Source organism: Equus caballus, chromosome 30, assembly GCF_041296265.1.
Source record: "Equus caballus isolate H_3958 breed thoroughbred chromosome 30, TB-T2T, whole genome shotgun sequence".
In the NCBI taxonomy this organism is placed as follows: Eukaryota; Metazoa; Chordata; class Mammalia; order Perissodactyla; family Equidae; genus Equus; species Equus caballus.
Genome location: NC_091713.1, coordinates 14492895 through 14518998, shown reverse-complemented (window position 1 = coordinate 14518998; position 26104 = coordinate 14492895). Strand labels below are relative to the sequence as shown.

Here is a 26104-nt window from a genome sequence, read left to right as displayed (position 1 = left end):
ACTAATTATTTTTATTCATTATGGTAAATCTTCAGAGGATTCTTATAAGTAATCCAGTTACTATTAGATTTATGTGATGAGATTATATTTTTTCTAAAACATTCTGAAAGTCAGTCTCATTAATTTAGATTAGTCTGCTATAATTAAGCTAGGTTCTGTTCAACACACACTGTCATGTCTTTCACTTAACTAAAGTTTTCTAAGCAATAGTTAAATTATTTGTATTATCTCTGCACTTTCTTAAGTTAAACTTAAACTGGGAATAACCAAGGCTTTTAGAATGATAGTGGATGCGATTTTATGTTTTGTGGCCTTACATCTAGAAAGCTCTAAGGACAATTTTGCATTTTCTTTCAGTAACTTGTAATAAAATTTTTTGTTGATGTGTTTATTGGAGATGAGAATATAGCCACCATTGCGACTGAATTGACCTTGTCTGTCCTTATGTAAGTGCCCTTTACAAACACTAATGGTAGAACTCTATTTTTTCTTTGTCATAGAAAGCTAAAACTTTGGCCATGTCAGTTACTTCCTCTGGATTATCTGACTTCACTCCTCAATCCATCCTAAGGTCTGGTCTTCGAGCAACACCTTTAGCATCTCCCTCTCTGTCACCTGGAAGGTCTCTTACTCCTCCTTTACGACTTAAAGAAACTAGAATTTCATTCATGGAAGAAGGCATGACCGTGAAATGGACTTCTGGGGTAAGTTTGATAATAGTTGTAATGAAAAAGACTTAATAAGAATATATTAGCTCCTACAAGGAAAAAGTTAAATCAGTTTATTTAAATAATATCACTATAGATTTTTGTACACAATCTTACAGTCATGAAATCAGAAAACGTTGATTGAGAAAGAAACTTTAGGGCATTGGCTAAACCAGGCCCATCATTTACCAGTGAAGAAAATCAGACTCAGAAGCACTAAGTAAATTCCCTGTAGTCAAATAGTTGTTTGGTGGCAGAAATGGAGCTAGAATCAAGACTTCCTAATTCTTAGTCCGTGTTTTTTTGTTTCGTTGTTTTTTAACCTATATTGTGTTCCTTCTCTTAAGTTCCTAATTGGTTGTCTATTTAGTAGGGTATGGCTTCAGAGCTCCAGAATCCATTTGGTGATTATTGGTCATCTTGCCTATTCTGTGTTAGTCTTTTGGAAATACTGACTTATACCAGTTAGGGAAACATTAACAACCATTAAGTTTAATCATGTATCTGAAGAGAATGGATATAGAATAAGCGAATTTTGATTGAGAAGAGAATTTGGAGGAATACTGAACATGGAAAGGGTGGGTATGATTGGGAGGGATAGCTTAGACAGGACTGTGATTTTTATTGGTAAAACTGTTTTTCAAAACCTTCTACTTAACAGGCTGCAGATGACAGCAAAACAAAAATATTTGTTACTACACCTTTACATGAATGTGGAGTTCCAGCAGAAACTGAATGGCTGAAGAACAAAGATAAGGCAATATCTTTTTCCCTGAATAGCCCTGAAAAGGATCATCACGAAATGGATGTGAGGTCACAGGATACCCCTTCACAAAATTTGGAGAAACTGGATATGAGCAAAGAAAATAGCAGTATTTCAACCAGGTCTGACCAGACTACATTGGAGTATCAGGATGCACCATCACCAGAAGACTTTGAAGATATTTTCATGGCCACGAAGCCAGCGAGCTCTTCCACTGAACTAATTCCTAATTTAACTGAACAAACTGAGAAGGACAGTGATAACGATGTGTTTGAATTAGAAGTAACTCCTCCAGACCTGGAGAAACAAATGGGTAAGAACTCATTTCCAAATATTTCAAAATGGCAATTGATGTTCCTCAATACAATTTGTGATAGAATTTTTTCCATCATAAGAAAAGCATCAGGGCTAAATAATTGCGTGATCATGGTCTGCTAGGTTTTAGACACAATACACGCATCTTAGTCTTTCCACTTACAAGTATGACCTACTTAGACTGTTCCATTTGTTTTAAGTAGGTGTGAGATTTCATGGGCGGAGAGCTTATGTGTGTGCTTTTTTTATTTGGAAAAGAACAGTAATGTTTAAGGAAGAAATGTTACATGCCAGTCTGACTTAAGGTGTTCCTGTAGCTGTTAGAAATAATAGTAATAATACTGACTTTATAGACTAGACTATTATAATTTTTAACTTATCCAGTAGCCTCAACTTTCTAGAAAGCTGTTCAGAAACCAGGAAGTTCATTCTACTCTCCATCCCTACCTCCAAAATAATCACTGGACAATCAAAATAAATGTCCAAAGCCCCAAGAATTTATTGTCTTTCTTTATGTTCAGTTGATATTGTCCATCAAAAAAACTTTGAGCCCCTAATGTATGTGCAGTGGGTGGGTCCAACAGTGAGTGAAGTAGACGTGCTACCTGCCTGCATGTAATTTAGAGCCTCCTGGACTATCTACACAAACAACCGCTTAGAACCTAGTTTGAGAAGTGCAATGCTGGGGGACATGGAAGGGACCAGGGTTACACCAGGAAGGGGAGAGACTTGGCTTAGAATTGCTGGATCAGAAAACTTAGTCTTTTTTTATCTTTCTTACGCCTGCACGGTTCTCAACACTTATTTAAAGGTAACTCCTAACTTTAAATTTGTAAAACCAAATACTTATATAAAAACCTATGTCATAGTGTTTTCTTTTGGGAAGTATTTTCTGCCTAAGCTAAACCAAGGTTTCTTAAGGTATGAGTCCAGTGAAGGTTGGGCTATGATGTCTGTATTTAATAAACATAGCATTATTAATTGCTCTAAGAATTTAGGACTCTCCTCATAAATAGCATATGTCTAGAAGTTTACGTTACTCTTTTGATGTGCTGTGTTCCATGTTTGAATGATAAATGTTAGATGAGAATGTTCATGGCATGTCTTTATTGCTTATTCCTAAAATGATTAGACAGTCTCAAATAGAAATTATTCTTGTTTTTGTGGGAGGTTATATAGCATAAACTCTAAAGTAAAATAGGCTGGATTTGAGTCTTACCTACTTAGTAGGTCTGTGATCTGGGATAAGCAGTGTAACCATATGCTTCTGTTTTCTCATCTGTGAAATGGGTATAATAGTACCTCCACTTTGGATTTTTTTTTTTTCTCCCCAAAGTCCCCCGGTACGTAGTTGTATATTCTTGGTTGTGGGTCCTTCTAGTTGTGGCATGTGGGACGCTGCCTCAGCGTGGCTCGATGAGCAGTGCCATGTCCGCGCCCAGGATTCGAACCAACGAAACACTGGGCCGCCTGCAGCGGAGCGCGCGAACTTAACCACTCAGCCACGGGGCCAGCCCCTCCACTTTGGATATTGAGGATTAAGTTAGTTGATATATGTAAAAGACTTTCACAGTGCCTGTTAAGCCGAAAGTGAGAAGTGGTCGATTAAGGGGGGCTCTTGAGCTAGGCTCAGAGAATTAGGAGGAACTGTTGTTGACAGTCTGATACCAAGGGAGTAAACCTAAAAGTATAAAAAAGCAGACCCAACAACTTGTTAAAAAGTGATAGTCCAAGACCGTGAGTATCTGTCAACATTTAGCCTAAATAATTGTAAATATTCTTAACTGTATGATTTATAGGCACTTTAGAAGATTCAGAAACAAAGGATCTCTTAGTTGCCGAGGAGGCACTTGCAGAATTAAATCACTTAAGCCACATTAAAGGAGTTGAAGCTTCTCTGCAATCATTCCATGAAGGGTAAGTTTATAGAGAAAATTTCAAATATTAAAGTTTAGTGAAACTGTGAACCAGTAGTAAAATATTCTATGTATAGATTAGCTCTTATTTAGATCTTTAACATTACCGTTTTAGTAATATTTTGTTATGAAAGAAGTGTGTTATTTAGTAATCATGAAATCTTAGTATGATACTAGACATTTCCTAAGTATACAGAGATATAAGTTGAGTCAGAACTCTTTTATATTCTTTGGTGATTCTATTTTTTGTTGAAGACCAAAAGTTTCACTCAACAGCCATGCGTTCCTCCATGCCCTCCAGTTTTCATTGGTTTCAGAATAATCAGGTGTGAGTCCTCTGTAGCACCAAGGTGGAACATAGGGGAGGCGGCTCAGGCAGTTTTGTTCCCTACCATTTGGTTGACATAAGACTAGCAAAGTTTTTATTTGTTTTTTGAGGGTTTTTTGCTTGCTTTTTTCTTTATTTTCCTGAGGATGATTTGCCCTAAGCTAACATCTGTTGCCAATCTTCCCCTTTTTGCTTGAGGAAGATTTGCCCTGAGCTGACATCTGTGCCAGTCTTCCTCTATTTTGTATGTGGGTCCCCTACCGCAGCCTGGCTGACAAGTGGTGTAGGTCTGCACCCAGGAACTGAACCCTGGCTGCTGAATTGGAGCACGCCAAATTTAACCACTAGTCCACGGGGCTGCCCCAAGTTTTTATTTGTTTTTTAATGACTACTTGAACTATTATGCTCCCAATTAGTTTCATTTAGCATTTGCACATTTAGGCAACGTACTAGATAATGTGGGGCAGTGCTACTCAAAGTGTGGTCTAACAGATTGGTGCTAGTTCCCGAACAGTTTATGTCTGCAACAAGATAAATAGCTTGTAGTAGAATATAAATCAGTCCACCACTTTCTTTATTGAAAGTCAGCTGAACTAATCAGTGAAGTAATTGATTCATCTTCTGGAACAAGTGCCTTATCTCATTGCAGGACTGGACACGTTGCTCATCAGCCCTTTGAGTAACACTATTGTAGAGGATACAAAAAAAGTAGCAGCTTCAATTATAAAGTAGTAGTAAGGGTACTCTACTAAGATTAATCTATATAACCATGATAATTTAAGTCCTGAGATTGACTTCACAAACCACCCACAAAAATCAGTATCATGGTAGTCACCTCCCACACATTGATCTCAGTCATATGCTTCACTTCCGAGAAGAGAAACCTGGTTAGTTGGAGTCTGCTAGGCTCTAAGGAAGAAGCGGGAGAAAACAATATGAAAGGATTATTCAGATTGTTTTATTGTTTAATTCTAATATTCTTTTGAATTTTAACGCAAACAAATAATGGATAATTGCAACAATCACAAAGAAAAGAGCAGTCTCGTGACGAGAATTTGTGGTCATCAGTAATAATCTAGGTGAATATTCACCACCTTGGCAAGCTAGTTCCTTTTTAAATGTACACTTATTTGGTTTGTGGTTCTTAGTTATCCTTACCATAAATATTGTGATTGAGGTAAGTCTTACAAATATGCCTGTAAATTAATATGTATATATTCCAAATACATGCTTTTTCTTGAATTTACTTTTTACCTTTATTTGTCCCCTTTTTAAAAATGCTTTGGTTGGGTTTGGGGGAAAGGCCAGCTCAGAATAGGAAGGGACCACTGCCAACATATGTCCAGAACTTACGTTCATCAAGTGAGTTAACACAGGTGCCGTTGGTCTCTCTGAGTCGTTTACCATACTCTTTCCAGTTGCTGTTAAAATACTGAACCTGATTCTACTGAATATATAGGAAATACTCCATATTTGATAGACTTATTTGAAGAATTGTGGCACAGATAATTAAACGTTGGTGTGAGTGTGGTTTATCTTGACCAGCATTTTTAAATCGTTTTATTTGTAGTTTAAGGCTATGCCATTGTTAACAACAAAGTAAAGTGTTAGAAAATAGGAAAAACAATAATAGCATTACTTGTTTCTGAATTCACTTGTAAATTTTATAGTGTTATTTAAATGAACTTGCATGGTATTAACGGAAGGTTGGTTTTCGTCAACAAAATGACAAGTAGGAGAGGGAGTAGGGCTGAAGCAGGTTAGAGCAGATGGGGTCTGCTTACACATTAAAGTGTGTATTTCTATTTCTAAAGGAAAAGCCTCACCCTGAAGCCCAAGGTACCAGTTTTAGACGAAGGACTAGTATCTGTTGAAACTTGCGCCTCTGCAGTTAGAGCCGGTGACGATAAATGTATGTATTATTTGGACTTTAGAATTATTTCATTTAGTGTTTTAAGTAAAAAGTGTTCTTTTCTTAGAAGAAAAGAGTCTATAATCCAGGTGTTTTTATCTCGCTGCTTCTTTTCTGGTCAGCTTCCCTGGCTGGCAGTAGCATTCTAGGGAGCTGCATCAGCTATCGAAACAGTGGGTTGCTTGCAAGCCCCTCTGTGGTTCTAATTGTGAGTCTTAGAATGGTTGTTCTGGACATACTTTCCTTCAGATCGTCAAAGAAGAGCAAAGTGAACGACCAGTCCCCAGCCAGCCTGCGTACTTGCCTTTTGATCTTCTGGGACTCATATCTACATGGGGCATTTTTAATTTTTATTTTGTATTTGTGATAATTTAAGGGCAATATTGGCTTTTTATCATTAGAAAATAATCACAAATGACTAAATTTACTCCAGGGAAATGAACAAATAGATGGAATTCATGATTTTTTAATCTAATGAGCTTTTTTTTGGGTGTCTCCTCTCAGATCCTGGCTGTACAGAGATGAGGATGATGTATTTTTCTCAGTGAGCTCACAGTTGATTTGGGGGAAAGCAGACACCTTGAATACTTATGCCCAGACCTTGTTTAAACATTTCATGTGAGGCCATAACAATGCTATGTGATGATGTCAGTGCTGTCTGCCTCTAGAGCCCATGCTCTTCACTGTTAGACCCTTCTGCTGTCACATTAGGAGTAGGGCTTAGGACAGGCTTGAATAGACCTGGTTCTTTCCCCAGGATGAAGAATGTAATAGGTGTTTGTTGTAAAATAATGAGGAGAACGTAGTCTAACACGTAAAGTAAAAATCCCCAAAACCTAGTTACCCATTTCAGGATCCATTATTGACTGTCTAAAGAGTCTTTTTCCTAAATTTTTTTGTGTGTGCGTATTTTTCCCCATATGTTGACAGAGGAGATAAGTATGGTGACTGAAGAGTACAGAGGCTTGAGCCAGACTGCTTGGGTTCATAACCCAGTTCCTGCACTTATGTATAAAACTGTGGGCTGTACCTTGGTTTCTTTATCTGTAAATATCAATAGCTTTAAGTGTTAATAAAAGCTTAATAACTGTTAGCTATTATTATACATTATCATCAAATTTACTACTATCAAAAAAAACTTTTTTCTTCACTTAATATATTTAAGACATTTTCTCACATCATTTATACAGATTAATCCTGTCCTTTTTTTATGGCTATAGTAGTATTCCATGGTATGGATGTTCTCTGATATGTTTAACTAGTTGCTTATTGGTGAACATTTGGGGTGATCACTATTCTTGTTTGGTTTGCTGTTTCGTTTCTGCAGTGAATATTCTTGTGTACATATCTTTGCATATTCTATGTCAGTATTTCTGTTGGGTAGATTCCTTAGCATGGATTTGCCAGGTCAAGGAGTTATACAGAGATTTTTATTTTATTGTTTTCTCCAGTAACGATTGTTTACTGCTTTCATACACTGATCATTGGAAGGTAAGGTACATTTTTTCCCATTCCTCTTTGCCAAACTGACAGGTGAAAAACTTTTCATGTTGTTTTATAAGCAGTCTTTATTAGGGATATTAGCCTCATTATCTGTTAAAAGTGTGAAAATATTTTTTCCTAGTTGGTCTTTTTAAAAAAAAAGTTTGTTTTTTATTTATTAGATTAGATTCATCTTTTTCCCCCTCCTTGAGGTGTTTTGGGTTTTGTGTCACTCACAAACTCTAAATCCAAATATGGCCTATGAGTGTAAATGATATAAAACTTTGGCAAAGAGGAAGGTGAAAGATAAGGAGGAATTTGGAATTTTTATTAATAAGGCCGTCCATCCGTCTGTCCATGTCCGTCCCCCTCAACCCCAAATTTTTTAAAGTGGTAGAGTATATTTGTGGCCATTTGGATGGTTTCTGCTGAAAGTGAGATATCTAGTCCTTGTCACAGCTAGATCAAAGCCCAGATTGCACGTCCTTCCTGTAATTCTATAATGGCTCAGCAAGGGTAGCTGGTTGTACAGTAGTCACCAGGTGAACATGATTTTCAGATTAATTTAATGAAGAACAAACATCTGAACTCCTCAGAGCAGTTATCATCATACTGAAGTTGCACAACAGGAGCAAGAATTATATGCCAGTTGAGAAAAACCAGTGTTGTCATTTTTAAATGTAAACTTTGTGGAAGGCAAATATGTATTGTTTAAACTGAGTGATTGGATCCTGAAGAAACAGGATTAATATGTAAATCCTTATAGGCTTTTCGCCTTTAAATGTTAGAAACTTTTTGGCAAATATGACAATTTTTCAAGGAAGTATTCTCAAGTGCGATACAGCTTTTCCCCTTCTGTTTGCTTCCCAAATAGTGTATCTATCTTTTTCTCTTTCAGTTTAGAACATGAAAGGTTAACTCTCGTTTTTCTTTCAGCTGTGCCCGGCGTCCTTGGTGATAGTAGCAGCTCTGGGCTCGTTATCTCAGAAGGTCCTGTTGTCTCTGAACGTAGGCTTGACCAGGAAGTAGCGCTGGGCTTAGAAGAAGATCGTGCAGTAGAAGTTGATGTACTAAAAGCAAGTGTTGACTTACCAGAAGAAAAGCCTCCAATTTCTGACGATCCTCCTAATACTCAAGAAATTCATGTAAAAAAAATGAATTTTTTACTTCCTTGTCAGTCTTTCGGTTTTGGTTCAGTTAGGTTTCAAACCATAGTTCAAACCTAAAGTATTCATTTATTTGACTGGTATATAAAAAACTCTTTATAAAAATCTTTGTTAAGAAAACATAAGCGTATAAGTATTTTGTGGAATACAAAAGAACATATCCTTTAAGTAAGAAATTGTTTTTCATGAAAACCAAAAGGGTGTGTTAAAGATATCACAGTTTTAACAGTTTAGTTTTTGTTTAGTATCTGGTTCAAATAAAAGTTCTTTTAGCCATGAGAAAACAGATACTAGCTGCTTCAGAGACAAGTGTGATGCTAAAACTGTTCAGAGCTTGTATTTGAAAACAATTGAATACAGTTAAATAGGGTTTTCCTCCCGTGCGTACAGTCATGCGCCTCATGGCAGAGTTTCAGTCAACAGTGGGCCAGAATGCATAGCCGACGGTGGGTCCCGCAAGATTAGTACCATAGAGCCCAGGTGTGCAGTAGGCTACACCGTCAAGGTTTGTGTGAGTACACTCTGTGATGTTCACACAGTGACAAAGTTGCCTAATGATGCATTTCTCAGAACATAGCTCTGTCGTTAAGGGATGCACGACTGTACTTGTGGGACAGTGATATTCAACTGGTTGGGGTTTAATTTCTATACACTCCAGAAAGAAATTTTTTTTCCGGAATTTAATGATTTATGGTTTCTGAAAATTCCACCAAATCTCTTTAATTATCATCAGGCAACTTTTATATGATAAATGAATTTAAGATGAAGAAAAACCACCTCTTCTCATTATTTATAGAAATTTGTATGGTATTTGGGAAGTTTCTTGACTCATAAAAATGTCGTGGTTCTCCATATTCATTTTCATGAGTATTCTCATTGTGAAATAGATGGATAAAGTCCCTAATCCTTCAGCGGGGAAGCTAATAAAAACCGTGGGCATGGTGTAAGCGGGAGTCCTCATTTCTGGATCTTTCCAGTCTTTCATCTCACTGAATGTTTGGGGAATGGAAAATGTCATTGTCTAGGTGGGTGGTAATGTTCTACCTTCTTGGTCAGGAGATCTCTCTGTTACTTTCTGCCTCCTCCTTTTTCTCCCCTTCCCTTACCAAAAGGTAAATGCAAGGACCATTCCTTCTTCCACCAAACCCTTGCAGGAGAGGTACTGAACTTGAAAGCCTTAGGAATTTCATGGTTTATGCAGCCCCAGCAAAGGGAAGAGGATTGAGTCTAGCCCAAGGGAGCTTATGTAGGTGAATTCTTCTTCAACCTTATGGGGATCATGCTGTTTAGAAAAAGTGTGGTTAGTTAGGTAATATGGGGTTTATCATTAAAACACAGTTTGGGGGTTGTTTCTTTTTCTCCGGTTAATTTTTTTTCTTGGATGAGAATAAAATAAGTCCTTAATTCTTCTCACAACTGTTAGCATCATAATAATTTTCAAAGTTATGTTAAGACTGTCTTTTTTAGCCAGAGAAATGTGGAATTTCTACTTTAATTCCATTCAGAATCTCAGAATCTTTTTCTGTCTAATTATTTTGCCTGAGTGAGAAAATCTGCTTAAATGGATATTTTATAAAGTAAACCCATAAGTATATGCCATTATCATATTTAGCTTATGTTTAACAATTCATACACCACGAGTGAGATGGTCATTAAAAAGCTTTATGCTTTCGGTTAAAATAAATATGTACATTAAAATTCCTAATTTCGTATCTTTAATTCATTTTAGGTGATTGAACGTGAAGAGCTGGAAGTTCAAGATTCAGGACAAGAGGCTAGAAGTCTTTCATTTAATGAGTTGTATCCCTCAGGAACTCTTAAGCTTCAATATAATTTTGATACCATTGAGCAACAGTTTTGTGACTTGCCTGATAATAAAGACTCTGCTGAGTGTGACATCGCTGAAGTAGATGGGGAACTTTTTGTGGCTCAGAGCAACTTCACCTTGATTTTGGAAGGTGAAGAAGGAGAAGTAGAGACGGGTGATTCTGCAGCATCTAATGTGTTAGCTAAAGCAGCTAACACAGCACCTGAGGAGAAACACGTATACAGTGGGGAGAACGATAATCATGGACATGCTGCAAGTCTGCGGTCTGTCATAACTAGTGATCACGAGTCCCAGAAGGTGGAAACATTACCATATGTGCCTGAACCAATTAAAGTAGCAATTGCAGAAAATTTATTAGATGTAATTAAAGATACAAGAAGTAAAGAAATTACTTCAGATACAATGGAACAGTCTATTCGTGAAAACAGACCTTTAATAAGCCAAAAGGTAATGTGTTCTACCAAGTTAGTCAAATCTACATGTAAGACTGTTCAGGAAGCAAGTACAGTGACTATAAATGTCAGCCCGGTTAATGACATGATTTCCTCCAGAACTCGCACAAGAGGACAACGTGTCCGAAACCTGAATGTCAGATCAGCACAAGAGGAAGAGTCAGCAGACGTTGCTGCCCCTGAGCTGCTGGGGCTTTCAGTTACCAAGAAAAGTCGGAAAACAAAAGAAATTTCCGAGGCTTCTGAAAGTGCCTGTGCTGATGTCAAAGGAACATCTCAAAACCAGCAAATACCTCAAAATTCTGTTACTCCTAGGAGAGGAAGGAGGAAAAGAGAAATTAATCAAGACACATCGGAAAGTATTAATTCTATGGAACAAGGATTACAGGTTACTCCAGGTAGAGAATTAAGAAGGTTAAAATCATCTCAGCTTGTGGAACCTGCAACTGAAGAAACTTCTTTTAGAAAAGAAGTTAAGCTTTCATCTGTTACCAAAAGGACTCCTAAAAGAGCTAAAAAATCTGTAGAAAATCAGGAAAGTGTTGAAATTGTAAGTGATCTAAAAGTTAGTAACGTAGCAAGTCCTGGCAGAAGTACCAGAAAATTAAGAAGTGCTAATTTAGAAGCTTCTGAGAAAGCAGGATATGAACAAGCTGGGAAGTCCATTGAACAGCAGCTGCCTACTCAACACAGCAGAAGGGTTCAAAAGCGAGAAGTCGGTGCGTCGCATGTCGAAGACGACTCTGAGCTTGAGTTGTCTCAGTTGACTCTTCGGGCAGAAGTTGATACGCCTGCTACACCCAGGAAACGCGGTAGACCAAGAAAAGTTAATCCGTCTCAAGATGTAGGATCTGAGGCTGTTAAGGAAGTGAGTCCCAAGAAGAGGGAAACTCCCAGCATCCCGAGGAGATCTACAAGAAACACCCCGGCTAAACGTGAGAGAGCTGACGTTGGAAAACCAGCTTTAGAAAAATCCATTTTAGTGCCAAATGAGGAACTTGCTCCAGTGATGAGCTCTAAGAAAAAGCTTACAAAAAGGACTGAGAATCAAAGCCAAAAACATCCATTGCACTCAATATCAGAAAAATGCGTGGATGAAGAAATAACACGCAAAGAACCAAATGACCAAGAAGAAAAATTACTTGTCACAGCTGCTTTGACGAAATCTTCCCGTAGCACAAGGACTAGATCTAGCAAGGCCATCTTGTTGCCAGACCTTTCTGAACCAAAAAATGAGTCTTTTTTATTTTCTCCTCCTTTGTCAAAGGTTCCAAGGAAAGAGAAAGGTACTTTTATTTCTATTCAAAGAACAATTTTCGTCTCATTCAGAGTCTTCAACATAAAATTCTATTGTTTTAGGCCCGATTTGATTTAAGGCAGTAATTGGTTATTTCTCCTAAAAATAATTTGTAGTTACAGGGAATTTCTCCCCCCTTCAAAAAAAAAATAATGCTAAAATCTAAAGATTTTATATTTCAAAGTTCATTTTTAGATTAAAGAATTTTCTGGTTCATTATGACTTTTTAAATCTTATGTCACTTGACATAGGTTTAATTTTTTAGAATAGTATCATTTCTGTTTATTCTGCCCTTACATCATAAGTGACTTAAATTTACTTTCTCCACAAATAGAATCAGCATTTTATTTTTATTTTTTTTGCTAAGGAAGATTTGCCATGAGCTAGTATTTGTTGCCAGTCGTCCTATTTTTGCTTGAGGCATATTCGCCCTGAGCTACCATCTGTGCCCATCTTCCTCTATTTTATATGTGCGTTGCTGCCACAGCGTGGCTGCTGATGAGTAGTGTAGGTCTGTATCCAGGAACCACACCCAGGCCACCAAGGTGGAGCATGCCAAACTTGACCACTAGTCCAGGGGACCAGCCTCAAGAATCAGCATTTTTAGTCTTGTGCTACTGTGTTTGGCTCATGTCCCAGGTGATGGCCACCATCTCAAATTGTTTTGAGGAGAAACAGCGATAGAATTGTATTGGTTAGGATACAAAAATTATTTAAATCGTGTTCCCCATTGCCCAGAAGCTGGCACGCCTGCACACCCAAGCTCCCTAATTGCCCGTGATGAGCTAACGATTGTATTGTCTGTTTGGTGTAGCTCTTAGCTTCTCAACAGGAGTAATGTCTCCCAAAATGGTGAAAGTACCTTACTCTTTATGTGTAAAGCACAAATAGTCGTAAAGTACACAAACAGGTCTACAGCATATCTGTGCTGTTAAGATTTCTTGGAGGAAAAAATTTCATTGAGGGAGACAATTAAGAAAAGTCTCAAAAGGCAATAATGAAGAAAAGCTTGAGACACTGGTGTAAGCTGAATAGATCCCATTAGGATGGTTCTTTGCAAAAGTGATAAAAATGATTAAGTAAACTAAATGTAGTTGGTTATTAAGTTGCAGCTTAAGATTTGGATTTCAGCACAGCAAGCAGCTCAGGGACTTGTAAGTAAAATGGGTGGCTTAGTTGTCTTATTTTATTTAAGCTTTTTTAAACTGTTGCATGTTTTTTTAAATGCATTAGTGAACATCCTATATAGTTGCCTCCTGACTTGAGGAAAGCCAAGAGAATGATAAACCATGTTAAAAAGCTGCAACCAGAAATTTTCTGTCTTTAACATTCACCATGCAAAAACCTCTTTCTTTCTTTTTTTTGGTAATTATTTTAGATTGTTGTTGAAATCATCAAAGAACAGAGAGTGAGCAGACTAAGCCAAAAGCTGAAACCTGAATGACTCTTGAGTATTAGAGCTTGTTTTTTAAAAAACCCAATAAACTGTAGTTTACGTATGTGTGTATATTCTGCCCCCTCGACTTATTTCATGAGCATTTTTGGATACTCTCAAATATTCTTCAAAACCTGAGTGTTCATGGTTTTGTATTTTTTCTTTGTTTAGAGCCCATATGTGACATTTCATCTCACTGCTGTGCCACAGATTGCTTAAACATTCTCCTGTTCAGTATTTGAATTGTTTTCAGATTTTCTAGTATTAAAAATAAGCCACTTTGGAGCCGGCCCCGTGGCACAGTGGTGAAGTTTGGTGTACTCTGCTTCAGTGGCCCAGGTTCATGGGTTCAGATCCTGGCCATGGACCTGCACCGCTCGACAGCCATGCTGTGGCAGTGACCCACATGTAAAGTAGAGAAAGATTGGCTCACATGTTAGCTCAGGGTGAATCTTCCGGGGGGGGGGGGGGGGTGCAGAAAAAAGCACCTTCTAGTATGAGATGATGAGATTAGAGACAGAAATTTGGAACTGGGATTTCTGCCACTTTAGGTGGACAGAAAGTTATTTAATCTTTCTAAATCTTATTTTCTCATCTCTACAATAAAGGTAATGATGCCTAGCCCACAGGGTTCTTGTTGAGTATTCACTACATTAGCAGAACAATTACCACCATGATTAGTTTCCCTTCTTCTTTTGTCCTCAGATTATAGTTTCTACATTCTTTATAATACCTTTTGTCCCCTTGTGCCTATTTAAGATGTATTTTTAAACCACCTTTAGTGAAGGGGGTGAGAGAATAATAGATACTGAAATAAATATTAGATCTGTGATTAGAAATCTGGAGGTGGTGGTCTGTTGAATCAAAACCTGTCAAAGAAACAAGTATCTTAGAATTTTATTTAGATGTGTTTTACTAGCTAAAAGAATGTGAAGCTTGACATTTCAGTGGATTTTCTGTAGTTTCCAGGACTCAACAGCAGCTCTTTAAGAAGGGCCTGCTGTATGCCTGAGGCTTTACTAGGGTAAACGTTCATGGGTTTGTTTGCTTCTCACTACACCCCAGTGAAGTACAAGTACTCTTACTTCCGTCTTTCCACAGTGAGGAAGTTGAAGCTCAGTGAGGCTGAGTGCCCACATCACCCCGGTAATAAGTAGACAGTGGTGTCCTGGAGCCGACTTCTGAGTTGGTGAGGTCATGGGGGCCAATTGTTAAATGTTCAGAAGTTTTGCAGTCCAGCCATGGTGAGAACATTTATACCACAAAAATAAGCACATGCTTTAAAGCAGAGCTGCCTATTTTTTTTTCCAGAAAGTTGTTTACTAGTACATTACTGGGTTTGAACCTAGGACTTTCAAACTCCTTAAGCCTTAAGTAGCACTGGCCATCAAAACTTACCCTCAGAAAACTTACAGAGATGGGTGAGGAACTGACATACAGAGAAGTGTGATAAAGTCTTGTCTAGCTAATAGAAGCATGTGGAATGAATAGTGGGGGCTGAACGTTTTTGCACATGATAGTGTGTTTTTGTATTTCCTTATTTATTCCTTTGAAGTGGAGGGGGAAACTGTAGGTGAGGAATGTGAGCTAGTCTTTGAAAAGCCAAGAAGCCGCTGCTCCAGGTAGCCTAGAAAGAGAAAAAGAGAGTATCATTTTCATAGAATAGAGATGTGTTTGACTTTTTTAACACCAAAAGGGGGAAGTTGCCACCAGTGACCCCAACCGTTGCCATTTCTGCCACTTAGCTGAGAGCAGAGATAAATTTTATTTCTGACCTCACTCCTGGTTTTTCTTTTGTTAAGAATCATATAAAAGATTTGACATCTTACAGAATTCTTGATTGTCCTGGTGGTGAAATAACATTGAACTATAATTTGAGAATTTTATTTCAAAGGTTTGTAAATTATATTCTTAATTATAGCATCCTAACAAATACATCTGTAAAGCACTTATCATATGTCCCCCATTGTTTTAATCCTTTAATCTTCACAGCAACTTTATAGGTACTATTAATCCCATTTTATAGAAACTGAGGCACAGAGAGGTGAAGTAACTTGCCTTTGCTCCCAAAGCTTTAGTGAATTGAGAAGCTGGGGTTTATCTCCGGCATACTGGTTCAGCTGCACCATGCTGGCTCCGTAATTACACTGCTGACTGCCATTAACTTACTGGATTTGTAGTAAACACAAAACTTGAGATCAAGTCTGTGATAAATACATATTTTAAACAAGTTCTTAATTAAACCGTTTTTATTTATCTGTGGAATATCTTCCTATCAGCTTGTTTTTCTATAATTTTTCCCTTTATGGTGTAGACTTTTCTGTTATTCCCCTTGACTGGAACAACTAGCTCAGAATGAGCTGGAAAGAAAGAGGGTTTGAGTCTCTTCTTTGTAAATAAAATTACTTTTGTAAGTAAAAACCTTGTCTCGGTGCCGGCCCTGTGGCAGAGTGGTTAAGTTCGCGCACTCCACTTCGGTCCAGAATTTTGCTGGTCCGGATCCTGGGCGTGGACATGGCACCGCTCATCAGGCCACGCTGAGGTGGCGTCCCACGTAGCACAACCAGAGGGCCCTACGACTGCAATATGCAGCTGTGTACTGGGGGGCTTTGGGGAAAAGAAGAAGAAGATTGGCAACGGATTTTAGCTCACGTGCCAATCTTTTAAAAAAACAAAAAAACTTATCTCTGGAATAGTAAGAATTATAAAGCGAAAAACTAGCTCAGGTTGTATATGAGATTGATGTTTTCCCTCCCCAGATTGATGTAGTAAAGATTAAAACTAGTGGAATAATGCAGTTTTGTATCTGCTTTTTAAGTTCTGTTTTTATATTGTAGCATTATTTAGTTTCAAGTATTAAATATTTCTGAAAATTTGGTTTACCCAAGTGATGTTGGGATTTTTCCTATCATTTCTCTCTCCTAACTTGGGTATCATGTTATGATACTAGCATTTTCCAGGTTTGGGGATGTTTACATCTTTCTCACGTGCATTATTTGTTCCAAGCTTTTTTAAAATATATGTATGTGTGTGTATATATATGTAAATAGATACAGATACAGTGTTGTGTTTTTTTCCTTTCTTTAGCGAAAAAAATAGAGGCTCCTGAACAGCTGAAAGAATTAGTTTCAGATTTATCTTCTCAATTTGTCTTCTCACCTCCTACTTTAAGGACCAGACGGAAAAATGCATCTAATACATCCAAACTTGTAGACGAACTGGTAAGAAATGCATGATTTTATTTGTATGCTTGTTTAAACAGGCTTTTTTTTTTATTGAGTTAATGATAGATTACAATCTTGTGAAATTTCAGTTGTACATTAATGTTTGTCATTCGTGTTGTAGGTGCACCACTTCACCCTTTGTGCCTACCCCCCCACCCCACCTTTCCCCTGGTAGCCACTAATCTATTCTCTTTGTCCACATTTTTAAATTCCTCATATGAGTGGAGTCATACAGAGATTGTCCTTCTCTAACTGGCTTATTTTACTTAACATAATTCCCTCAAGGTCCATCCATGTTATTGCAAATGGAATGATTTTGTTCTGTTTTGCAGCTGAGTAGTATTCCATTGTATATATGTACCACATCTTCTTTATCCAATCATCTGTTGCTGGACACTTAGGTTGCTTCCACGTCTTGGCTATTGTAAATAATGCTGCAATGAACATTGGGGTGCATAGGACTTTTGGAATTGCTGCCTTCAAGCTCTTTGGATAGATACGCAGTAGTGGAATGGCTGGATCGTATGGTAGTTCTATTTTTAATTTTTTGAGGAATCTCCATACTGTTTTCCATAGTGGCTGCACCAGTTTGCATTCCCACCAGCAGTGTATGAGGGTTCCTTTTTCTCCACAAGCTCTCCAACATTTGTTGCTATTAGTTTTAGATATTTTTGTCATTCTAACGGGTGTAAGGTGATATCTTAGTGTTGTTTTGATTTGCATTTCCCTGATGATCAGCGATGATGAGCATCTTTTCATGTGCCTATTGGCCATCCGTATATCTTCTTTGGAGAAATGTCTGAACAGGCTTTTTTTTTTTTAAGCAGTATTTCTTGTATAGACTTTTTTAAAAAGAGCAGATATTTATACTAAAAGCTTAAAATTGTCTTGTCTACACTTTTGGGGACCCTGCCTTTAAGACAGATCTGTGGTATGTTACTGATGGTGTATTATTGGGGGCTGCAGTTTAAATCACCTATTGGGGAAAGGTTTTTAAATTTTAGTGTCCCATCAGAATTAGCTAGATGTATTTATTTAAAATGCAGGTCCCCACAGGCCACACTTGGAGAGACAGTGTTTCAGAGTTGATTCCATCATCTGTTGCACATTACCCTAAAATAGTTCACGGTTGACTGTGAGACCCGTATATTTACCAACATTAATTAATAAATGTTTCTTAAATTATCCACGATGAGCCAGTTATTATGCCAGGGCAAAGACATAAAAATAATTCAGGTAAATTCCTTGTCTTTCAGGAGCTCAGTTTGATTGAAGAGACAAAAACACACATAATTATTTCACAGCATGATAAGAATAGTTTATACCCAAACAACCCTGTAGACAGAAGGTAAAGGAGATAGGTATTCCTGGAAAAGGAAACAGCAGATGCCAAGGCACGGAAGAATGGCAGTGCATGGGAGTGGGGGGCTGTTCACAAACTAGCAAATAGCCATCTGCATCTTTTAAGTAGATTCTGTGCGAAATGAATTCTAGAGAGGAAAAAGTAGTTGCCGGTGGACTAATTCTTATGAGATGATGAGAGACTGGATTTGGACAGAGGCAATGGGAACCAAAGGGCAGTGGACAATAGAAACATTCCCAAATGAAACTGTCCAGACTTGGAAACCAACTGAATGTATGGGGATGAGGGATAAAAAGGAGTCCACTCGGGACTTGTTGAGTTTGAATTCATTAGCACTGTTTGGCTGTATTCCTTGACTCAAGATAGAACTTTTTCTATGTAGATTTCGGATGTTTAACTACTTAATGTCTTTTACAAATTTTAATCTATAGGAAGATGATGCTCAGTCAGTAGAAGCTGTGGGGAAGCAAGAAGTGAAAAGAGCCAGGACTGCAAAAACAAAGCAAGCAAGCAAGTATGACTTCTTCTATGCTGTAATTTTTATACATTTTGTTTCTTAAAATTAGAGTTGAGAAGAGTCTTGAGTTAAAAAGAGACATTAAGCTCATCAGAAAAGGGTAATTTTTCCTTGCCTTTATCAGCACTGGCTCCTTGAGATTGTTAGGTTTCTCTATCGCATGGAAGCCCGTTCATCCTTCTGAAAGAAGGGTCTCGGGTGGGGACAGTTAAGTACCCAGAGAATCTTGCTGTTTTTGCGGGGGGTGGGGGGCATGTTTCACCTTTTTCTTAGTAAAGATAGATAACTATTAGTAAAAAATAATTGTAAACTTAAAAAAAAATCCTGTGATTATTTCACTAATAGCAATAAAACTTCATCTATGGGGGAAATTACTCCATTTCAGATTTATTTGTGCACAGTCATGGTTGAATTTCATGAAAGTACAAAGTAATCCATTTTATCTTACCTTAAAAACTGATTTAATGAGACTTTTAGCCATAATTAATAACACTGTTTACATATAAATTGACTTTATATGTATGTGAAAAAATATATACGTAATTGCCACTTGCTGGTGTTTGAGAGTTGCCGTTGCCGTTTCTCATACATTTCATGAACCTACTGGGCTCTCATTCCGTGGACTGACTACTGGTACTTGGCCCGTCATTGTAACCCAGCAGTATTTGTTCATACATATGAAAACGTTTAAAAGAAAATTTAGCAGTATTTGTTTTTGTGTATCCCAATTCACTTCTCTTTTATAAAATGAAAGCACTAGGATAGGGTAATCATAAGGTTTCTTTGAATATATTGGGAAGCCAATTATATTTTATATTATAATATGTTTCTTCTTACTTGAATTGTATCTTCTTTTTTTTCAGAAACACAGAAAAAGAAAGTTGGTCACCTCCTCCAGTAGAAATTAAGCTGATTTCTCCCTTGGCAAGCCCAATTGATGGAATAAAGAGCAAGCCAAGAAAAACTGCAGAAGTAACAGGAAAGGCTCTTGGAAGGAGCAGAAAGAAATTGTCTGCCTTCCCAAAGCAAGTTTTACGCAGAAAAATGCTGTAATTTTTTTTCAAGTTTTTAATGTACACCTATTTGTAAAGTCATCAGAATTGTGTGGATTATTAAAAGTCATCTACTTTGGAAGAAAATAATTTATATAAATTATTGTAAATTTTTATAAACAGAAGGTCTTCAATAAGTAAAGTAACTCCATATGGAGTGTGATTCTTTTAGTCCAGGCAGTTTTTTCTATTTTATATTAAGACTTCATACCTTTATATAATATGTAAATATGGCTTACTACTGAAATGTTAAATAAAGTGTATACTTCACAGTAGTTTGTGTCTGTTAGATTTTTGAGAGGGGATTTCTGTTTTAATAATGATTTTTTATGCTAATAGATATTGATCCTATTTTCTTTCTCTACAGTTAAAAGTATTATTAGACCGCTCTTAAAATGAGGATGATTGAACTGTTGATTTTTTTTTAAAGTTGCTGTTTTATAATTTATGCACTTTGCTTCTGTAATTAAGATTTCTAATCATAAAATGTTTTTTTGGGGTTTGGTTTTCTTTTTTTGGCTGTTACTATGTTGAAATTGAATTATGGACATGTAATTTTGCCACTTTTTTGTAGTTTAACAAATTTTGTATATTCTACCTCAAATGAGTAATTTTCCAAGTAATGCATTGGTTAAAATATAATGTTGGCATTTTTTGTTCAGCTAGCTTGAAGGCTATTACCTTTAAAGCCTCTTAATTATTTAGAGACTAATTATCCAGGTTAGACTGACCGGTTCACTGCTCACTAGCAACTTCTTACAAGGGTTTGAGAAGGAAGGGAAATGTAACACGGATCCGTTCCATGCTGTTCCATGCACCTGTGTGTGCCCTGATACTGACAGAATGAGAAGGCGGAACAAATTTTATAGTGTTCTTGCTGTGAAGGAGGTTGCTACTGAATAACAGAAGTCTCTTAATATTCAGGTTTTCAAACTTTGACGGATTCTCATAGCACCTCAGGCACAGACTATTGAGGATGGGGAAAGAGTGTGAGTGGATGTGGAACAAGGAAAAGAAAAAAAAGTGAAAAACTGTTCTCTGCAGTATGACTGTGCAATTCAGTGGTGATACTTGATGTAGGCTGTAAAAGTGATCAATAAGTAAATGTTAAATAATTTATAACAGGTAATTGATAGTATGTAACGAATGGGCCATTAATAATTGATTGTCTAGAAACAAACTGCTTTTGTTGGCTAAGCTTTTAATGTTTTAGTGTGAAGCATAAGCAGTGTGCTTTCTACATTATTTTTCTACCAAATAACGATGCAAATAATGGGAAAATGATGAAAATGCCTATGCCAAGTGTTGACAGTGTGAAAGTGGCAGTGCGAGTGCGGCCTTTTAGTCAGGTTAGTGATAAATGTTACATGGCCTTGTTGAAAAGTTAACTATGACTTTCATTTTATTAATTTTTTAATGATAGTTATCAAACTTGTATTTAAGCTGCTTGTCATTTATGGAATATTAAACTTATTTAAATGAACTTGTTAAATGAGTAATTTAAAGATCTAAACAATTCAGTAAACACTTAATTGCATTCCTTTGTGCTAGTAGCACAATAAAAAAATTGACGAGAAATGTACTGTCAAGTTAATAATTTTTTAAATCAATGCATTTGGTGAATATAGACATGTGCTATCTATTTTTAATAAATGTACTTTTTTCCCTCAGTAACAATAGATCATAAGCAAACAAATTGTCAATTCTGAATGAACTATATATTTTAAATGGAATTATGTGTAAATGTATTTATATAACTTTTTACAAAAACTGATCATTAAATTGCGTTGCTACAACATTTTAGGATAAAATATGGATTATACTCATTCTGAGACCTTATAGCAATCATTTGCCTTTGATTATCAATGCATTAGTTAAATTCCAAGATAATTCTGAACATTTGACCCATTTGGTGAACTTCTGACTTTGGGTCACACGCTGTCCTAGAGACTGAGGATGCGGAGGGAGGTCCTTTGTTCTCCAGCAGTTTATAGTCTTATGTAAGTGAATAGTTGACAGTTAGATGCTGCATAATGATGCTTCCTGAAGATCAGTACCATATAGCTTAGGTGCGTATTAGGCTACGCCGTCTAGGTTTGTGTAAGTACACTCTATGATGTTTGTACAACATATGTACTTTATTTTTGTTGTACAACAACAAAATTGCCTAACAATGCATTTCTCAGAACGGATCCCAGTCGTTAAGTGACACATGACTGCATAGCACTATGTACCGTAATAGTAACATAGATAACTTCACACCCAGAGAAAGGGGTATAGTTAATTCTGCCTGGAGAGATCTTGAAGACTTCCTAGAGAGGGAAGCATTGGAGGTGAGCCTAAGTTAGGATAATTACGGTTTGGATGTGCTAATCAGAACAACATGCAAAGGCTTATTTGACAGTAGCCGATCTTGAATGGGATACAAGGTAACGATGACCGGATACAAGGTCTTCCTTCTCACTTGTACAACTCCCTGCTTTTTCTCTCTTGTCCATCAATATTCGACACTGCTGTGCACGTTTTCAATTGGTATCAGTTCTGTCCTGTCCCTTAACGTTCATCTAAATTGCAGAAAAAATTCCAGCAATCAGGCAGATATATAATTAGATAACTTTATATATAGAACTAGATCTCTTTAAGTATAGCCACTATTTGTCTTATAAGGTGGCATGATTTCTCAGGCTGCTGATCAAAAAAAGTGTCAAAGAATTAACTTGTGATCAGTAAATTAAATGTTCTGGCAAAAAAAAGAGGAAATAAAACCATTTTATAACCTAACCCATCAACACACTGAAAGTTATTCCAGGGGTGTGGCCTTTAATATTGCTCGAGTGAGTAACTGAGTTTTTAAACAGTCAGTCAGGACATGGAAGGAGGCACTGAAACAGCTGCGTGTTTACACAGCCTTTAGGCTCCATGAAAAAAAGTCTGCCACCAGAGTTGATTAGCTTAGATTAGACTAGTAGCAAGGAGGAAAGGGGATGAATTCAAGAGATGATTCTGAGGGCAAGAGGTTGTGGATCACACCTGGATAGCTGTAATGCCTCCTGGGTGACGTGGACCCTGCCTCAGTTTCTGACTTCATATCCAGTCTGTCTTAATTATGGGATCAGAGAACCAATGTTAGGAGACTTTCTTTGCTACATATAAGAGGCAGTGCATTCTCAGGAGCTTTGAAGTCATGAACTTGGTTGGATACCTGATTATTTCACTTACCTCGTAATACTGAGCAACGTGTTGAGCTCTCTGAGCCTTGGTCTCCTTATGTGTAAGGTGAAGGTATTGATATCTCAGAGTTGCTGTTAGAAAGACTAGATGAAATAACATAAATCAGTGAGCATCGTGCCTGACAAGTTCTCAATGTTATCTGCTATAGTTTTTCACCATAATCTCTTTTAAATGGTCTTTTTGACATATAGTTTACATACTGTAAATTCACTCATTTAAAGGGTACAATTCAATGATTTAAGTATATTCACAGATACATGCAACCGTCACCAGCTGTAGAACATTTTTTATCACCTCAAAAAAGAATCTTTGTACCCTTTACTTATCCTTACTTGCCCAATTCTAAGGAACCATTAATCTGATCTCTGCCTCTACATGTTCCTCGTTCTGTACCTTTCATATCAATGGGGTTATATAATATGTAGTCTTGTTCCTGGCTGCTTCCATTTAACATAACGTTTTTAATTAAGGTCTATCCCTGTTGCAGCGTACATCAAAATTTCTCAGGGGCCGGCCCCGTGGCCCAGTGGTTAAGTTCACAAGCTCTGCTTCAGTGGCCCAGGGTTTTGCCAGTTCGGATCCTGGGCGCGGACATGGCACTGCTCATCAGGCCACGCTGAGGCAGCGTCTCATATAGCACAACCAGAGACACTGACAATTAGAATACACAACTATGTACTGGGGGGCTTTGGGGAGAAGAAGGGAAAATAAATACATAAAATCTTTAAAAAAAAAACTCTTTACGGCTGGATAATATTCCATTGTATGAATATACCACATTTTGTTTATCCATTCAACAGTGGTTTTGGGACCTGGGCCTTGCTTGTTCAGCAAAAGCCCCCAGGCCCATTGCAGCCATGTGTCCTGGCTCCCTTCTGGGCAGGCAGCCCAGCTACCGGGATTTGTAACGATCTGGGCCTGGCCAGCCCGGATCCTCTTATCCCACGAGAAGAACATCATGTCTTACAGGGACACAGCCCCTCCATGTGACCTACTGTTCTGGGAACGCTGGTCGTACCAAGGACAGCCCCTTGGCAAGCCTGCAGCCTTTGTTCCTCTGCCTACTTAAGCAAGCTTCTCTTGGGGGCCGGTTGTGGGTGCACGCTTCCATCCATCCGGCTGCAGCTGGACACGCTCCTGTAAGTAGGACCCAATAAACCTATATGTCTCGTTCACAGTCCCCGGGTCGTTTCTTCTGTCTCTCGGCAAGATCTCCCGCTGTCCTAGCCCAGCTGGGCCTGTGGCGGAACAGTGGATATTTAGGTTGTTTCTACCTGTGGACTATTATGAATAATGCTGCTATAAACACACAAGTGTTTTGGACAAGTTTTTTTGGACGTGTTTTCGTTTTTCTTGGTTATATACCGAGGCTTGGAATTGCTGAGTCGTATGGTATCTGTTTAATCATTTGAGGAACTCCCAGATTTTTCCAAAGCAGCCACACTGTTTTATATTCCCACCAGCAATATAAGGGTTTCACTTTCTCCAATTCTGGCCAACACTTGTTTTCGGACTTTCTTTTAGCCATTCTAGTTGGTGTGAAGTTATCTCATGGTTTTGATTTGCATTTCCCTGATAGCTAATGATGTCAAGCATCTTTTCATGTGCTTATTGTCCATTAGCATATCTTCCTTGGAAAAATGTCTATTCAGATCCTTTGCTCATTTTAAAATTAGATTATCTTTTTTATATTGAGCTGTTCTTTATATATTCTGGATACAATTCCTATTAGATAGATGATTTGCAAGTTTTCTCTCATTCTACGGGTTGTCTTTTCACTTTCTTGATGGTGTCCTTTGGAGCACAAAAATTTTGATGAAGTCCGATTTTTAAAAAATTAGCTATGGTTTTGGTGTCATATCTAAGAATCCTTTGGCCAATCCAAGGCCATGAGGATTTATGTTTCTTTTATAGTTTTATCTCTTAAATGTAAGTCTTTGGTCCATTTTGAGTTAATTTTTGTATATGGTATGAAGTAAGAATCCAAGTTCATTCTTTTGCATGTGGCCATCGAGTCTTCCCAGCCTCATTTCTTGCAAAGGCTGTTATTTCCCCATTTTGGCAGCCTTGTGAAATCAGTTGACCATAGATGGCTTGGTTTATTTCTTGACTCTCAATTCCATTACATTACTCTGCATGTCTCTCGTCGTGCCAGTACCACACTGCCTTGATCACTGTTGGTTTGTACTAAGTTGTGAAATTGGAAAGTGTGAATTCTACTTTTTTATTTTTTTAAAGATTGTTTAGGCCATTCTGGGTGACTTGGAATTCCCTGTGAATTTTACAGTCAGCTTATCAATTTCTATGAAGAAGTCAGGTGGGATTCAGATAGAGATTGCGTTGAATCTGTACATCAATTTGGGGAATATCACCGTCTTAACGATGCTAAGTCGTCTCATCTGTGAACAGGGGATGTTTTTCCAATTTTTAGATCTTCTTTAGTTTCAGCAATGTTTTGTAGTATTCAGAGTATATATTTTGCACTCCTTTTGTTAACTTTATTCCTAAGGTATTTTATTCTTTTTGCTGCTGTTAGAAATGGAAGTGTCTTCTTAATTTCATTTTCAGATTGTTCATTTAAAGTGTATAGAAATACAATTGATTTTTGTGTGTTGATCTTGTATCTTGCAACTTTACTGAGCTCATTTATTGGTTTTAATGGGTTTTTTTTAGTGGATTCCTCAGGATATTCTATATACAAGATGATGTCATCTGCAAATAGAGATCATTTTACTTCTTTTCCTATCTGGATGACTTTTATTTCCTTTTCCTGCCTAATTGCCCTGGCTAGAACTTCCAATACAATATTGAATAAAAGCGTCAAGAGTAGAAATTCTTGTATTTTTCCTGATCTCAGGGGGTAACGTTCAGTCTTGACCAGTAACTATGACTACTACTCATGGATTTTTCATAGATGCCCTTTATTGGATTGAGGAAGTTCCTTTCTATTCCTATTTGTTGTGTGTTTTTATCAAGAAAGGGTGTTGGATTTTGTCAAATGCCTTTTCTGCATCTATTAAGATATGTGACCTTTGTTTTTTATTCTGTTGATATGATGTGTTACGTTAAATCGTTATTTTAAAGTGCACCCAAGATTTGTTTTAATCAGATGTAGT

The 26104-nt window shown here is 37.4% G+C and overlaps 2 protein-coding genes across 4 annotated transcripts in view; both read left to right on the top strand.

Annotated features, from left to right (window-relative positions):
• AHCTF1 (AT-hook containing transcription factor 1) overlaps positions 1–21240 on the top strand; it is an 88333-nt gene extending 67093 nt beyond the window's left edge. For both annotated transcript variants that reach the window (XM_023632558.2, XM_023632557.2), the window contains exons 28-36: positions 501–704; positions 1369–1783; positions 3585–3702; positions 5844–5941; positions 8360–8568; positions 10319–12155; positions 16689–16822; positions 18620–18702; positions 19569–21240. In XM_023632558.2, the coding sequence (XP_023488326.2) occupies positions 501–704; positions 1369–1783; positions 3585–3702; positions 5844–5941; positions 8360–8568; positions 10319–12155; positions 16689–16822; positions 18620–18702; positions 19569–19758 (3288 nt within the window). In that variant the 3' untranslated portion in view covers positions 19759–21240. The remainder of the gene's footprint in view (positions 1–500; positions 705–1368; positions 1784–3584; positions 3703–5843; positions 5942–8359; positions 8569–10318; positions 12156–16688; positions 16823–18619; positions 18703–19568) is intronic.
• Positions 21241–24003: 2763 nt separating this feature from the next.
• The window catches only part of KIF28 (kinesin family member 28), a 65550-nt gene continuing 63449 nt past the window's right edge, over positions 24004–26104 (top strand). The window contains exon 1 of one of the 2 annotated variants that reach the window (XM_014738011.3): positions 24004–24127. The gene's annotated coding sequence lies outside the window, so the exon portion shown is untranslated. The remainder of the gene's footprint in view (positions 24128–26104) is intronic. The other variant, XM_070255767.1, reaches the window with a different exon arrangement.